General features: G+C 42.2%; 1 protein-coding gene across 6 annotated transcripts in view; it reads left to right on the forward strand.

Moving 5' to 3' along the window:
• Positions 1–16,966, forward strand: part of LOC137369151 (dmX-like protein 1) — a 289,553-nt gene that overhangs the window by 220,341 nt on the left and 52,246 nt on the right. For all 6 annotated transcript variants that reach the window (XM_068029885.1, XM_068029888.1, XM_068029887.1 and 3 more), the window contains 3 exons: positions 10,228–10,314; positions 10,549–10,670; positions 16,644–16,785. In XM_068029885.1, the coding sequence (XP_067885986.1) occupies positions 10,228–10,314; positions 10,549–10,670; positions 16,644–16,785 (351 nt within the window). The remainder of the gene's footprint in view (positions 1–10,227; positions 10,315–10,548; positions 10,671–16,643; positions 16,786–16,966) is intronic.

Below are 16,966 nucleotides of genomic sequence, written 5' to 3' on the forward strand. Positions count from 1 at the left end.
TTATCGAATCCGTTCAAGAAGTTCTGATAGACAACATCCATAGACACTTCCCTGTTCAACTAGTTAGTATCTTACTGAAAATTAGTCACACTCGACCTACTGTCACTTTATGATCAGCTCATACTTGTTCAAATGCTCAGTCGTTCTGCCCCTGATGATAGATATCTGACTCTTCCCCACACCCCTAAAGACACCAGCTCAACTTCTTCCCTCAACCCCACAAGTGTCTCTGCTGTCAGACCATGTGTCTGACAGCAAATCATTGGTTAGTCAGAATGCCCTTCAGTTGAACATTGAGAAGTTTGAAGCCGTCATCTTCAGCCCTACGTAAACTGGTTACTTGCCATTGACTGTCTCCTTCCCCAGTCACTTGTTCAGACTGAATCTGAGCTTCAACCCTCACATCCTTTCCATCATCAAGACTTCCATCTCTGCAAACTTGTCCCCTTTGCCCCTGCCTCACCACCTCCACTGGAACCCTTTTGTCATTTATGGACAAAATTTTTCCAATGTTATTTAAGGGCTTTCCTTCACTACCCTCCATAAATTCTCATATGTCCAGGATCCATCTACTTGTATGCCGTCTTGCACCAATTTGAGTTGAGTATGGGTTCCACCAGGACCACTCTGCTTCCAACCATGTGGACAAAGGAACTGAATTCCAGAGGTGAGGTGAGAGTGACTGTGCTGACATCAAGGCAACATTTGACTGAGTGTGGCATCAACGAGCCTGAGTAAAATTGAAGTCAATGGGGAAACTTACTACTGGCTAGAATAGTACCAAACACAAATGAAGCTGGTTGTACATAGTAGTGGGAGGCCAATCATCTTAGCTCCAGGACCTCACTGCCAGAGTTCCTCAAGACAGTGTCCTAGGCCTAACGATCTGCTTTATCAATGACCTTCTTTCCATCATAAGGTCAGATGTTTGTTGTTGTTTGCACAGTGTCAGTTCCATTCCCAACTTCGGAGATAATGAAGCATTCTGTTCCGGCATACAGCAAGACCTGGACAAGCAATCAGGCTTTTGCTGATGAGTTGCAAGTAACATTCATGCCACACAAGTTTCACACATTGACCATCTCCAACAAGGGAGAGTCTAACCACCTTCCTTTGACATTGAACAGCATTACCATTGTCAAACCCTCCATCATCATCATGTAGGGGGAGGGGGTCACCATTGTCCGGGAACTTAACTGGATCAGCCACATAAATACTGTGGCTACAAGAACAGGTCAGAGGCTGGGAATTCTCTGGCAAGTGACTCACCACCTAATTCCCCAAAGCCTTTTCACCCTCTCCAAGGCACAAGTGAAGAGTGTAATGAAATACTTTCCACTTGCCTGGGTGAATGAAGCTCTGACAGCACTCAAAAAAACTCTACCACCCAGGTAAAGCAGCCTGTTTAATTGGCACTTCATCCACCACTTCAACATTCACTCCCCACCACCCCACCAGCAACCCCCCATCGCCAGCGCGCCATGGCTGCATTGTGTACCACTTACAAGATGCATTGCAGCAACTCTCCAAAACTACTTCAATAGCGTTTTCCAAGCTCACAACCTCTACTAGCTAGAAGAACATGGGCAACGGTCACATGAGAACACGACCATCTGCAAGTTCCCCTCCAAATTGCACATTGTCCTGATTTGGAGAAATATTGTTTTTTCACTGTTGCTGGAACTCGCTTCCTAACAGCATTGTGAGAGTGCCTTCAATATATAGAATGCAAGAGTTCAAGGTGATAGCTTTTCAAGGGAAATTAGGGATGGGCAATTAGTAAGGTTTAGGTTATAGAGACGGAGAAGCGTTTGTAAAGTGTGTTCAGGAGAATTTTCTACTTCAGTGTTTCCAGTCCAATGAGGAAGGAAACATTGCTGGATCTGGTTCCAGGAAATGAATTGAGAAAAATGAATCAAGTTTCAGTGGGGACAGTGATCATAGTATCATAAGTTTTAGGTTAGCTATGGAGAAGGAATCATTAATTGGGGGAAGGCCAATTTCAGTAGGGTGAGAACAGATCTGCCCCACATAGATAGGCAGGCAGAACTGTAATTGGACAATGGGTTGCCTTTAAAGAGTAGATAGTTTGGGTAAAGTCAAGGTACATTCACACAAGGGGGAAAGGTAAGACAAACAAAGCCAGAGCTCTCTGGATGATGGAAGAGAGAGTGAGTAAGCTGAAGCAGAGAAAGGCTGCATATGACAGATGTCACGTTGATGATACAAGTGAGAACCAGGCTGAAAATAGAAGGGTCAGAATTGATAAAAGAAATGAGAAAAGTTAAGAGAGAGTATGAGAAGAGACTGGCATCCAACATAAAAGGGAATCCAAATGTCTTCTATGGGCATATGAATAGTAAAAGGATGGTAGAACGAGGAGTAGGGCAGATTAGGGACCAAAAAGGGGATTTACACATGGAGGCAGAGAACCATAGAAAAATTATGGCACAGAAGAACGCCATTCAGCCCATCGTGTCTGTGCCGGCCGAATAAACTAGCTGCCCTATCTAATCCCACCTTCCAGCACCTGGTCCATAGCTTTGCAGGTTACTGCACTTAAGGTGCATGTTCCGATACCTTTTAAGTGAGTTGAGGGTTTCTGTCTCCACCACCATTCCTGGCAGTGAATTCCGACACCCACCACCCTCTGGGTGAAAAAGTTTTTTCTCATGTCCCCTCTAATCCTTCTACCATTCACCTTAAATCTGTGGCCCCCGGGAATTAACCCTCTGCTAGGGGAAACAGGTCCGTCCTTTTCTACTCTATCTAGGCCCCTCATAATTTTGTACACCTCGATTAAGTTACCCCTCAGCCTCCTCGGTTCTCAGGAAAACAACCCTAGCTGATCCAATCTTTCTCATAGCTGCAACTTTCAAGCCCTGGTATATTCTTGAAAATCTCCTCTGTACTCTCTCCAAAGCAATTATATCCTTCCTGTAAGGTGGTGATTAGAACTGTATGGGCGGCACAGTGGCGCAGTGGTTAGCACCGCAGCCTCACAGCTCCAGGGACCCGGGTTCGATTCCGGGTACTGCCTGTGTGGAGTTTGCAAGTTCTCCCTGTGTCTGCGTGGGTTTTCTCCGGGTGCTCCGGTTTCCTCCCACAAGCCAAAAGACTTGCAGGTTGATAGGTAAATTGGCCATTATAAATTGTCACTAGTATAGGTAGGTGGTAGGGAAATAAAGGGACAGGTGGGGATGTTTGGTAGGAATATGGGATTAGTGTAGGATTAGTATAAATGGGTGGTTGATGTTCGGCACAGACTCGGTGGGCCGAAGGGCCTGTTTCAGTGCTGTATCTCTAATCTAATCTCTAATCTACTCCAGCTGCGGCCTAATCAGCATTTTATACAGTTCCAGCATTATATCCCTGCTTTTGTATTCTGTACCTCAGCCAATAAAGGAAAAAATTCCATATGCCTTCTTCACTCTATTTACCTGTCCTGCCACCTTCAGGAACCTGTGGACATGCACTCCCTCACTTCTTCTACCCTCTCAGTATCCTCCCGTTGATTGTGTATTCCCTCACTTTGTTTGCCCTCCCCAAATGCATTACCTCACACTTCTCCGGATTGAATTCCATTTGCCACTTTTCTGTCCACTCAACTAAGCCATTGGCATCATTCTGGAGTCTGCAGTATCAACTACATGGCCAATTTTTATGTCATCAGATTTCCCAATCATGCCTCCCATATTTAAGTCCAAATCATTAATCTATACCACAAACAACAAGGGCCCAACACTGATCCCTGTGGAATGCCACTGGAAACCGCTTTCCGTTGGCAAAAACATCTGGCGACTACTACCATTTGTTTCCTGTCACTGAACCAATTTTGGATCCAACCTGCCACATTCCCCTGTATCCCATGGACTTTCATTTTACTGACCAGTCTGTCGTGTGGGAGCTTGTCAGATGCCTTACTAAAATCCTTGTAGACCACATCCACTGCACTATCCTCATCAATCCTCCTTGTTACTTCTTCAAAAAACTCAATTAAGTTTGTAAGACATGATCTTCCCTTAACAAATCCATGCTGACTATCCCTGATTAATCTGTGCATTTCTAAGTGGCAGTTTATCCTGTCCCTCAGAATTGATTCCAATTACCCACCACCGAGGTCAGACTGAGCAGCCTATAATTTTTTGGCCTATCCCTCGCACCCTTTTTAAACAATGGTATAACCTTTGCAGACGTCCACTCCTCTGGCACCTTGCCCGTATCCAGTGAGGATTTGAAGATAATCCTCGGCGCATCTGCTATTTCCTCCCTGGCATCCTTTAACAACCTGGGATGCAATCCACCTGGCCCTAGCGATTTATCCACTTTCAAGAATGTCGGACCGTCTAGTACTTCCTCTCTCATTATACTAATCGTATCTAATACATCACACTCCTCCTGTTTCACTAAAATGTCTGCAGCAACTCTCTCCTTTGTGAAGACAGACAAAAACTCATTAAGAGGTGAGATGAGTGTGACTGCCCTTGACATCAAGGCAGCATTTGACCCAGTATGGAATCAAGGAGCCCTAGCAAAACTGGACTCGATGGGAATCAAGGAAAACTCTCCATTGGTTGGAGTCATACCTAGCACAAAGGAAGATGGTTGTGGTTGTTGGAGGTCAGTCATCTCAGCAGGAGTTCCTCAGGATCATATCCTAGGCCCAACCATCTTCAGCTGCTTCATCAATGACCTTCCTTCAAACATAAGGTCAGAAGTGGGTATGCTCGTTGATGATTGCACAATGTTCAGCACCTTTCGCAACTCCTCAGATACTGAAGCAGTCTGTGTAGAAATGCAGCAAGACCTGGACAATATCCAGGCTTGGGCTGATAAGTGACAAGTAACATTCGCGCCACACAAGCCAGACAATGACCATCTCCAACAAGAGAGAATCGAACCATCTCCCCTTGACATTCAATGGCATTACCATCACTGAATTCCCCACTATCAAAATCCTAGGGGCTACCTTGACCAGAAACTGAACTGGAGTAGCTATATAAATACCGTGGCTACAAGAGCAGGTCAGAGGCTAGGACTCCTGCAGTGAGTAACTCACCTCCTGGCTCCCCAAAGCCTGTCCACCATTTACAAGGCACAAGTTAGGAGTGTGATGGAATACTCTCCACTTTCCTGGATGGGTGCAGCTCCAACAACACTCAAGAAGCTCAACACCATCCAGGGCAAAGCAGCCCACTTGATTGGCACCCCATCCATAAACATTCACTCCCTCCACCACCGATGCACATTAGTAGCAGTGTGTACCATCTACAAGATGCTCTGCAGCAATGCACCAAGGCTTCTTTGACAGCACCTTCCAAACCTGCGACGTCTACCACCTAGAAGGACAAGGGCAGCAAATGCATGGGAACACCACCACCTGCAAGTTCCCCTCCAAGCCACACACCATCCTGACTTGGAACTATATTGTTGTTCCTTCACCGTCACTGGGTCAAGATCCTGGAACTCCCTTCCTCGCATCACTGTTGGTGTACCTACCCCACATCGACTGCAGTGGTTCAAGAAGGCAGCTCACCACCACCTTCTCCAGGTCAATTAGGGATGGACAATGAATGTTGGCCTAGTCAGCGACGCCCACATCACATGAATGAATAAAAAAAAAAGAACCCTGCCCACATCTTCTGCATCCACGGGTATGTTCCTTTGTACATCTCTGATAGGCCCTACCCGTACCTTAGTTATCCTCTTGCTCTTAATGTACTGATAAAACATCTTTGCATTTCCCTTGATTTTACCTGCCAATAATTTTTCATGTCCTCTCTGCTTTTCTAATTTCCTTTTTTACTTCACCCCTGCGCTTTCTGTACACCTCTAAGCTTTCTAAAGTATTTAGTTTTTTGTGATCATCATAAGCTTGCTTTTTCTGCTTTAACTTACCCTGTAAGCTTCTAGATAATGAGGGGGCTCTGGATTTGTCCATACCACCCTTTATCTTTGTGGGGACATGCCTACACTGTGCCTGTAGAATCTTGCTTTTGAATGCCTCCCACTGATTTTCCTTCAAGTAGCTGTATCCAGTCTACTTTCACCAGATCGCCTCAGTTTTGTAAAATTTGCCTTCCCCCAATTTTGAGCCTTTACTCCTGTTTTATCTTTGTCCTTTTCCATAATTATACTAAAACTAACTGTATTATGGTCACTATCTCCAAAATGGTCACCCACTGCTACTTCATCCACTTACCCAGCTTCATTACCGAAGACTAAATCTAGAACTGCACCCCTCTCGTTGGGCTTGTTACGTGCTGGCTAAAAAAGTTCTCCTGAATGCAGTTGAAGAATTTTGTGCCCTCTGTGCCCTTCACACCGTTTGTATCCCAGTTGATAGGGTAGTTGAAATCCCCAACTATTATTGCCCTATAGTTTTAGCACTACTTATTTGGTCTTCTATCTCCCTCTCACTATTTGGGGATCTGTCGTACACTCTTAGTAGTGTGATTCCCCCTTTTTTACTTCTGAGCTCAACCCATATGGCCTCATTCGATAATTCATTTAGCATATCATCCCTCCTCACAGCTGTTATGAATTCCTTAATGCTAGACCCCCTCCTTTTTTATTCCCCTCTCTATCCTGCTTGAAAACTCTACATCCAGGGATGTTGAGCTGCCGTCCTTGCCCCACTTTAAGCCAAGTTTCCATTATAGCAATGATATTGTGTTGCCATGTGTCTATCTGTGCCCTCAGCTCATCGGCTTTATTTACTATACTCCTTGCATTTAAATAAGTACCTTTTAACATTGCCAAATTCCTGTGCTGAAGACTTTTTAACCTTTGCTGCTTCTGTCTTTCAGAGTCACTTGCTAATTTTCTGCCTTCTGTTCCCTGCCCTGAAACTGCCCTCAGGTTCCCATCCCCCTGCCAAACTCATTTAAACCATCCCCAACAGCCCTAGCAAACCTTCCTGCAATGATATTTGTCCCAGTCCTATTTAAGTGTAGACCGTCCAGCTTGTACAGGTTCCACCTTCCCCAGAACTGGTCCCAATGCCCCAGAAATCTGAAGCCCTCCCTCCTGCACCATCTCTTGAGCCATGCATTCATCTGCTGTATTCTCCTATTTCTGTACTCACGAGCACGTGGCCTTGGGAGTAATCTGGACATTACTACCTTTGAGGTCAAGCTTGCTAATCTCTTTCCTAACTCCCTAAACTCAGCCTGCAGGACCTCATCCCTCTCTCTTCCTATATCGTTGGTACCAATGTGGACCACGATCTCTGGCTGTGCACCCTCGCCCTCCAGAGTGCCCTGTAGCTGTAGGGCATAGCTGAGGTACTAAATGACTACGTTGCATCTGCCTTTACAAAGGAAGGTGATGCTGCCAGAGGTGCAGTGAAAGAGGAGTTAATTGAGACACTGGATGGGCTAAAATTTGATAGGATATGTCAGAAAGGTTAGCTGTACTTAAAAGTTGATAAGTCACTAGAACTGGCTCAGATGCATCCAAGGATGCTGAGGGAAGTAAGAGTGGAAATTGCAGACGCACTGGCCATAATCTTCTAATCTTCCTTAGATGCAGGGGTGGTGCCAGAAGACTGGAGAATTGCAAACCTTACTCCCTTGTTCAAAAAAGGGTTCAAGAATAAACCCCAAACTACAGGCCCATCAGTTTAACCTCAGTGGTGGAAAAGCTTTTAGAAACAATAATCTAGGACAAAATGAACAGTCACTTGGACAAATGTGGATTAATTAAGGAAAGCCAGCTCAGATTTGTTACAGGCAAATTGTTTTTAACTAATTTGATTGATTTTTTCGATGAAGTAACATTGAGAGGGATGACGAGGGTAATGCGATTGATGTGGTGTACATGGACTTACCAAAAGACATTTGATAAAGTGTCACATAACAGGCTTGTCAGCAAAGTTGAAGCCCATGGATTAAAAAGGGACGGCGGCAGCATGGATGCCAAGTTAGCTGAGTAACAGGAAACAGTCGTGGTGAGCAGTTGTTTTTCGGACTCGTGCAAGGTATGTAGTGGAGTTCCCCAGGGATCGGTCTGAGGACCACTGCTTTCTTGATCCATATTCATGGTCTAGACTTGGATTTGCAGGGCACAATTTTCAAATTTGCAGATGACACAAGTTGAAAGTACTGTAAACTGAGGATAGTGATAATGTTCAAAAGAACATTGACAGGCTGATGGAATGGGTAGACGCATGACAGATGAAATTTAATGTAGAGAAGTGTGATGTGATACAGCTTCGTATGAAGAATGAGGAAAGGAAATATAAAATAAAGGATAGAATTCTAAAGGGAGTGCAGGAGCAGAGGGATCTGAGTGTATGTGTGTACAAATTGTTGGAGGTGGCAGGGCAGGTTGAGAAAGCAGTTAATAAGGCATATGGAATCCTGGGCTTTATAAATAGAGGCATAGAGTACACAAGCAAGAACATTATGGTGAATCTTTTTGTAAAACTCTGGTTTGGCCTCAGCTGGAGTATTGTGTCTGATTCTGGGTACCACACTTTAGGAAGGATATGATGGCATTGGAGAGAGTGCATTAAAGACTTAGCTGAGTGGTTGCGGGGATGAAAGACTTCAGCTACATGGATCGATTGGCAAAGCTGGAGCTGTTCTCTTTAGCGAAGATAGGATTAAGAGGAGATTTGATAGAGGTGCTCAAAATCATGAGGGGTCTGGGCAGAGTAGTTAGGGAGAAACTATTCCATTGGCGGAAGGATCCAGAACCAGAGGACACCGACCTGAGGTGATTGGCAAAAGAAGCAATGGCAACATGAGGAAAAACTTATTTTTAACACCGTGAGTGGTTAGGATCTAGAATTCACAGCTTGACAATGTGGTGAAAGCAGATTCAATCGAGGCCTTCAAAAGAGAATTGGATAATTATCTGTAGAGAGAAAATTTGCAGGGCTATTGGGAAAAGGCGGGAGGAGTGGGACCAGGTGAATTGCTCTTGTAGAGAGCTGGCATGGACACGATTGGTCAAATAGCCGCCTCTTGTGCTGTAACCAGTCTTTGAATCTGTGATCATCACTGATGTACACTGGCTCTCTCTACCATATTGCATTAAATTTAAAAGCCTTGGTCTCCATGGCGTGTCTCCAATTTATTTATTTTTTATTTTATTTATTTTTTTAAATTTATTTAGAGATACAGCACTGAAACAGGCCCTTCCACCTACCTATACTAGGGGCAATTTATAATGGCCAATTTACCGATCAACCTGCAAGTCTTTGGCATGTGGGAGGAAACCGAAGCACCCGGAGGAAACCCACGCAGACACAGGGAGAACTTGCAAACTCCACACAGGCAGTACCCAGAATTGAACCCGGGTCGCTGGAGCTGTGAGGCTGCGCCCTCCAGTCTTGCATCCTTTCCCACACCTTTTGTTCTTCTTACTCTGCCTTTCTGTGCATCCCTCCTCCCCTCAACCCACCATTGTTGGCAGATCTTTCATGCACCTTGACCCCATTCCATCTCAAACTCTTTCTCTAACCATTCTGCCTCTCTAGTTCTCTCTCCACCTTTGAAAATTTTCTCAGAACCTAACTTTTGATCAAACTTTTGTCTTCCCCAATGATCAATGTCTATTTCTTTTATCTAATTATCCATTTTTTCCTCCCTTCTCTGAAGAGCTTTGGGACTTTTTTTTTACATAAAAAGTGATATATAAAAGCTTCTGTGGTTAAACTTACTTGAACATACTACAAGGTGCAGAGTTAGTCTGATCTGTTCCTGTTTTTCTGGATCAGGTAAAAAATACTAAAGCAACTTTCTGTCCCTGCCTGTCTGATAAATGAATAGTTTCTCAGCACAGTTAGTTTGTTCAAATTTGTTGTCAGTCTCTGGTATAACAGATACTTCCTGATTACAGTAACAATGGTGGTACTTATTGACTGCTCATGTGAACTGAAAGGATACAATTAGTGTTGTGCAAACCTGAAATCTGGAGTCGAAAAGTAGCACTTTGCTAAAATGCAAAATTGAACCAAATGTGCCATTTGGTTGTAGGATTTACTTATCAGTGTTATAACTGCACAACATTGTTTTAACTCCAAGAAGGTTGAATGAGTATAGTAAAATACTCATTTTAGTCTTGCGTGGGGATATGCAAAGTTGCTAATGGTGAATTTCTGAAAAAATTTGTATGAAAGTTTTTGTTCAGTTTTAACATTGGATTACACTCCCGTACCATTAGGAAACAAATTGAGTTATTATGGTATGTGGTCTTTTTCTGTCCTGTTTTGTAAAGGTGGAAGCAGATTCTGGTTACCCTGGTGGAAGAGCAAGGATTGTCCATAAAGAATCTGACATCATTACAGCATTTGCAATTAATAAAGTAAGTGAACACATAGTTTCATCAAAAAGTGCCAGTTTAATAACTTGTTTCAATAAGGTAGTGTGCTTTCCAAATGAAAATTAATAAAAAAATTTAAAGTATATTAATGTACTGTGTATTTAATGGAATTCAGTTTTTACTTTTGAAAGAGAAAAGCATTAAGCAGTGCAAGCTTTCTTTTTCTCAAGTATTGGTATAAAAATTTGACGTGATTCTGCTCTATTAATTTTTTAGGCTAATCGGAACTGTGTTGCCATAGCTACCAGTCATGATATCCAGGAGCTGGACGTGTCTGCAATTCTGGCTACTCAGATCTACACTTGGGTTGAAGATGAGTTTGAATTGGAATCAAAGGGGTATGTATAGTGGGAGCCAATTTGATTTTTCTTCTTTACAATTGAGAAGACCATGGAGTGTAAAATGGTCTTCATAAATGATCTAAATTTCTAGACAGATACATGAATGGGCAGGAAGCAAAGAGATACAAACCCTTAGAAAATAGGCGACAGGTTTAGATAGAGGATCTGGATCGGCGCAGGCTTGGAGGGCCGAAGGGCCTGTTCCTGTGCTGTAATTTTCTTTGTTTTTGTTCTTAAACTTCTGATAGCCTACATAATACCTTGGTGATTTTTTTCTCTCCAAGTTTGTAATTTCCAGTTACAAGCTCCCAAATAAGACAGTTCTCAGTAATATGAACTGGTGGCATTTTGGCGTTCACATATTGTACAATGTGAATCTAAATCATTGTGTTTTCACTCAAGCTACTGTAAATATGCCTAGTAATTATCATATTTCCCTTCTTAAAATAAATGTGAGATTTCTGTAGGAGAATTGCTTGTGTGCACTAATAATTGGGGATACTTACTGGAGGTGATAAGTTAAGACATATGATTGAAATAATAAAATTATGGAAACCTCCAAAGCTGTGATTTCTATTGATCCACAACAGTATAGATCTCAATAATACATAAGAATATTTCCTTCCAATAAGCTTTCACTCTTTAAACAAAAACAAATTGGAAATATTAAGCCAGAGAGAATATTTTTCATAACTAATTGAAAAGCCCACTCTTATTGACCTAGTTGGCCAAGTAGCAGTGCGATAACCTGTTGCCAAACATGATGAATACAATCCTGATTTTAAAAAAAAGCCGTTTTCCCAGTTTTAGCCCAAAATATGTTTGAACGCTGACAAGTATGATTTTAACTGAATATTAGCAGTAATCTAAAAGAAAAAACGCACAGTATTTCTGGTGGGGGAATTCCATCCATTGAAAAGTGTGCAAACGATGCCCTTTGAGAATTGTCTCTTATGCCCCCAGTGGTAAAATAACTTGTCAACATTTAATGGTTGTATGGTGGGAATCTCCATGCATGAGTGACTGCCTTTGGAAAAATTGAGAAAATGTAAATATTAAAATTTGACTGAACATTTGCAGTCCCTAACAGTGCAACTTAGTCATCAGGAGAAATATATTTTTCTTTTAAAGAGGAATCCATTTGAATAGCTGGAGAGATTATCACAACTTTTCTCTATAAATTTCCCTTATATTTTATAAGAGCAAATACATTTTTAATGTTTAAGTTACAAAGTTGTATATGAATGAAATGGAGTCAATAGAGCAGAGCCAAATGTTGTTTTGGTAAGTGTAAGGTATGTCTGACTAATCTACTTAAATTTTTTGAGTTAGTTCTTAATAACTGACTGTCTATGGATGTTATCTGTATGGACTTCCAGAAAGCACGTGGATAAGATTCCACACAAGAGATTGTTAGCCTTTTGACTTGGTTTGGAAATTGGTTGGGAGGTAGGAGACAGTGGGGATAAAGGGTAGATTCTCTGGTGGGAGTAGCAAGTGTTGTTTCACAGGGATCTGTTCTGCGGTCTCAACTTTTGATAATATTTATTAATGACTATAAAATGCTTTGGGAAGTCCTGAGGTTGTGAAAGGTGCTATATGAATGCAGATGGAAGCAAAGCGTTGCAATGGAACATAATTTCAATGAGTGGACAAAACTGTCAAGTGGAGTTCAATATAATGTGAGGTCATTCAGTGTGGACCCAATAAAGATAACTCGGGGTATTTTCTAAATGGTGAGAAACTGGAGAGAAGCAGAGAGATTTGGGACACCAAGTACAAAAATTATTAAAAGCTTAGTAGACTGGTACTAAAAACAAACAAAAAGGCTAATGGAATGTTGGCCTTCATCTCAACAGGGTTGAAATATAAAGATGGGCAGATGTTATGCTTCAATTGTATAAAGCTTTGCTCTGATCACATCTGGAGTACTGCATTCAGTTTCAGGCACTGCACCTCAAGGAAGATATATTTGCCTTGAGGACAGGGGAGATTGCAGTGTAGATTTCCGAGAATGGTACTGGAGCTTAGAGGGTTAGAGGATCAGCTTGCATCAAGTTAATTTGTATGCTTTTGAGTATAGAAGTTCGAGGGGTGATTCTATTGCGGTGTATAAAATGTTAAAAGAATTTGATAAAGTAACAACTATAATCTAGGTTGCCACTTCAGTGCATTACTGAGGGAGTGCTGAACTGTTGGACGTGCCGTTTGGATGAGCTGTTAAAACCTCACAGGTAGATGTTAAAAATCCCATGACATTATTTAAAGAAGGGCAGGAAAGTTGTCCCAGTGTCATGGCCAGCATTTATCCCTCAACCAACAATATTGCTGTTATTGGAAGCCTGTGTGCAAATTGACTACTGTATTTCCGACATGGGCGGCACAGTGGTGCAGTGGTTAGCACCGCAGCCTCACAGCTCCAGGGACCCAGGTTCGATTCTAGGTACTGCCCGTGTGGAGTTTGCAAATTCTCCCTGTGACTGCGTGGGTTTTTGCCGGGTGCTCCGGTTTCCTCCCACAGCCAAAGACTTGCAGGTGATAGGTAAATTGGCCATTGTAAATTGCCCCTAGTAGGTGATAGAGAATATGGGATTACTGTAGGGTTAGTATAAATGGGTGGTTGTTGGTCGGCACAGACTCGGTGGGCCGACGGGCCTGTTTCAGTGCTGTATCTCTAAATAAATAAAAAATTACAACAGTGACGATACTTCACAACACATCATTGGTTTTAAAGTGCTATTAGATAACTTTCAGTTCATGTAGCAATTACGGCTGTGAAAGAAATATCAAGGAGTTGTTATAGGGTTGGAGAAAGACAAAATTTTGTAGGGGTAAAGATCCTGTTTGGTAGGTGGAAGTTAGAAGGACGTGTTGTGCAGAGAAGGGGAGAAACCTTGTTTTGAGAGGGCCGCATCTCTGGCTCTGTGGAAAATAACTTAATGTGAACAGTGCCACTCGTTGCTTTAAAAAAAATTGAGCCAGGATAGTATCACAGAATTGTTACAATGCAGAAGGAAGCCATTTGGCCCATTGTGTCTGCACCAGCTCTCCTAATGAGCATTTCATCTAGTGCTACTCCCCAGCCTTCTCCCCGTAACCCTGCACATTCTTCCTTTACATATAACTGTCAAATTCCCTTTTGAATGCCTCGATTGAACCTGCCTCCACCACATATTCAGGCAGTGCATTCCAGACCTTAACCACACGCTGTATGAAAAAGTTTTTCCTCATGTCGCTTTTGCTTATTTTACCTTTACCTTTTACTTTAAGTCTGTGCCCTCTCGTTCTGGATCCTTTCACGAGTGGGAACAGGTTCTCCCATCTACTCTGTCGAGACCCCTCATGATTTTGAATACCTCTATCAAATCTCCTGTCAGCCTTCTCTTCAAGGAAAACAGTCCCAACTTCTCCAATCTGTCTTCATAACTGAAGTTCCTCACCCCTAGAATCATTCTCATGAATCTTTTCTGCACCCCAGCGTCTAAAGCACGGCATCCGGAACTGGACATAATGCTCCAGCTAAGACTGAACTAGTGACTTATACAATTTCAACAGGATGTCCTTGCTCTTGCACTCTATGCCTCAATTAATAAAGCCCAGGATACTATATGCTTTATTAACCACTCTCTCAACCTGTCCTGCCACCTTCAATGTCTTGTGCACCTACACACCCAGGTCCCTCTGCTCCTGCACCCCTTTAGAATTGTACCCTTTATATTATTTCTCCATGTTCTTCCTACCAAAATGAACGACTTCACATTTCTCTGTATTGAACTTCATCTGCCACCTGTCTGCCCATTCCACCAGCTTGTCTATGTCCTTTTGAAGTTCTACACTATCCTTCTCACAGTTCACAATGCTTCCAAATTTCGTATCACCAACCTTTGAAATTGTGTCCAGTGCACCAAGGTCTAGGCCATTAATATACATCACGAAAAGCAAGGTTCCCAACACTGACTGATGGGGAACTCCACTACAAACCCTCCTCCAGCCCAATAAAGATCCATTAACCACTACTTTATTTCCTGTCATTCAGCCAATTCCGTATCCATGTTGCTACTGTCCCGTTTATTACATGAGCTATAACTTTGCTCGCAAGTCTGTTGTGCGGCACTGTATCAAATGCCTTTTGGAAGTCCATGTACATCTCAACTGCATTGCCCTTATCAACCCTCTCTGTTACCTCTTCAAAAAAACTCCAGCAAGTTAGTTAAACATGATTTTCCCTTAAGAAATCCATGCTGGCTTTCTTTAATTAACCCGCATTTGTCCATGACTATTAATTTTGTCCCGAATTATTCTTTCTAGAATTTTCCCCCATCAGCGACTGGCCTGTAGTTGCTGGGCTTATCTTTATACCCTTGTTTGAACAAGGGTGTAATGTTGGCAATTTTCCAGTCCTCTGGCACCACCCCCAAGTCTAAGGAAGACTAAATAATTATGGCCCATGCCTCTAGAATTTTCATTCTCACTTCCCTCAGTATCCTTGGATGCATCTCATGGTCCTAGTGCCTTATCTACTTTACGTACAGACAGCCTATCCAATACCTCCTCCATATCAATTTTAAACCCTTCTAGGGTCTGAATTACCTCCTCTTTCACCATTGCCTGGATTGCATCATCTTTAATAAAGACAGATGCAAAGTATTCATTTAATATCTCACCTATGCCCTCTGCCTCAATGTGCAAATACCCCTTTTGGTCCTTAATAAGCCCCACTCCTTTTACCACCTTTTTACTATTCATAAGTTTATCGAAAACTTTGGGTTTCCCTTTTATGTTAACTGCCAGTCTCTTTTCATGCTCTCTCTTTGCTTCTCTTATTTGCTTTTTCACTTCCCCTCTGAACCTTGTATATTCAGCCTGGTTCTCAATAGTATTTTCTATCTGGCATCTGTCATAAGCACACTTTTTCTTCTTTATCTTGATCTCTATCACTTTCATCATCCAGGGTGCTCTGGATTTGTTTACCCTACCTTTGCCCTTCGAGGGAACATATCTTGACTGTGCCCGAACTATCTCTTCTTTGAAGGTAGCCCATTGTTCAGCTATTGTTTTTCCTGCCAACCTTTGACTCCAATTTATTCGCCCCAGATCCATTCTTAGCCCTTTGAAGTTGGCTTTCCCCCAGTTAATTAATCTTGCTCGGGATCGTTCTTTGTCCTTTTCCATAGTCAGTCTAAACTTTATGATGCAATGAACACTGTCCCCTAAATGTTCTCCTTTTGACACTTGACCTATTCCAAGAACCAGGTCCAGCAGTGCCTCTTTTTTTTTTTTGTTGGACTATAAACATACTGCTGTGGAAAATTTTTGTGAACTCACTCTCTGGCTCACTTCCCTTTACACTACTACTATCCCGGTCTATGTTTGGATAATTAAAGTCCCCCATTATTACTACCCTATAATTTTTGCACCTCTCTGTAATTTCTTTGCACATTTGTTTCTCCACATCCTTCCCACTAGTTGGTGGCCTAAAGACAACACTAAGCAATGTAACTGCACTTTTTTTGTTCCTTAGTTCCAGCCAAATAGATTCTGTCCGTGACCCCTCTGGGACATCCTTTTTCTCCAGCACTGCAATGCTTTCCTTAATCAATACCACCATCCCTCCCCCTTTCTACCCACCCCCCACCACCCCCCTTCCTATCTTTCCTGAACACCTTGGATCCAGGAATATTTAACACCCAGTCCTGCCCTAATAGAGTTTGTTATTTCAGTTGTTAATTAGGAACACATTAGTATAGTAGAATATTGGTTCATCTGACAGGTTGGTGGCAGGATTGTAAAAGATTAGCAATAGTAGGTGAGGAGTACTTCATATGATGCTTTACTCTTAAGTGCTTTGCTAGAATCATTAGCTAGAGTCAAGTCCAGTTAGATTCCTATCTGTTGGGTAAATGCATATTGCTGGTTATTAAGTAGTTTATATCTGATTTAGCTTTTCCAATTTTTTGTGTTTCCTCATAGATCAGATGAGTTTTTGGTTGTTCATGCTAGAGACGATTTTGGTGATTTACAGTGCAGCACACCTTATACTCCCAGTGTTCCTGGCACCCCAATAAATATGCCATGGCTAGGCAGCATGCAGACTGGCAGAGGGGCATCTATGGTGAGTGTGAACATTGCACATTTGGTTATATTAACCTTTCCACTTACTATACCAACCATATGTCTTAAAGAAATATCAATTTTACTAAGGCTATAACTAATGTAATATCTAATAGTTGGTAAAATGACAGAACAAAATATAGTATTAGTACATAAACATATATTAGCTGTAGGATTCCATT

The sequence above is a fragment of the Heterodontus francisci genome, chromosome 4 (genome assembly GCF_036365525.1).
Source record: "Heterodontus francisci isolate sHetFra1 chromosome 4, sHetFra1.hap1, whole genome shotgun sequence".
NCBI classification, from domain to species: domain Eukaryota; kingdom Metazoa; phylum Chordata; class Chondrichthyes; order Heterodontiformes; family Heterodontidae; genus Heterodontus; species Heterodontus francisci.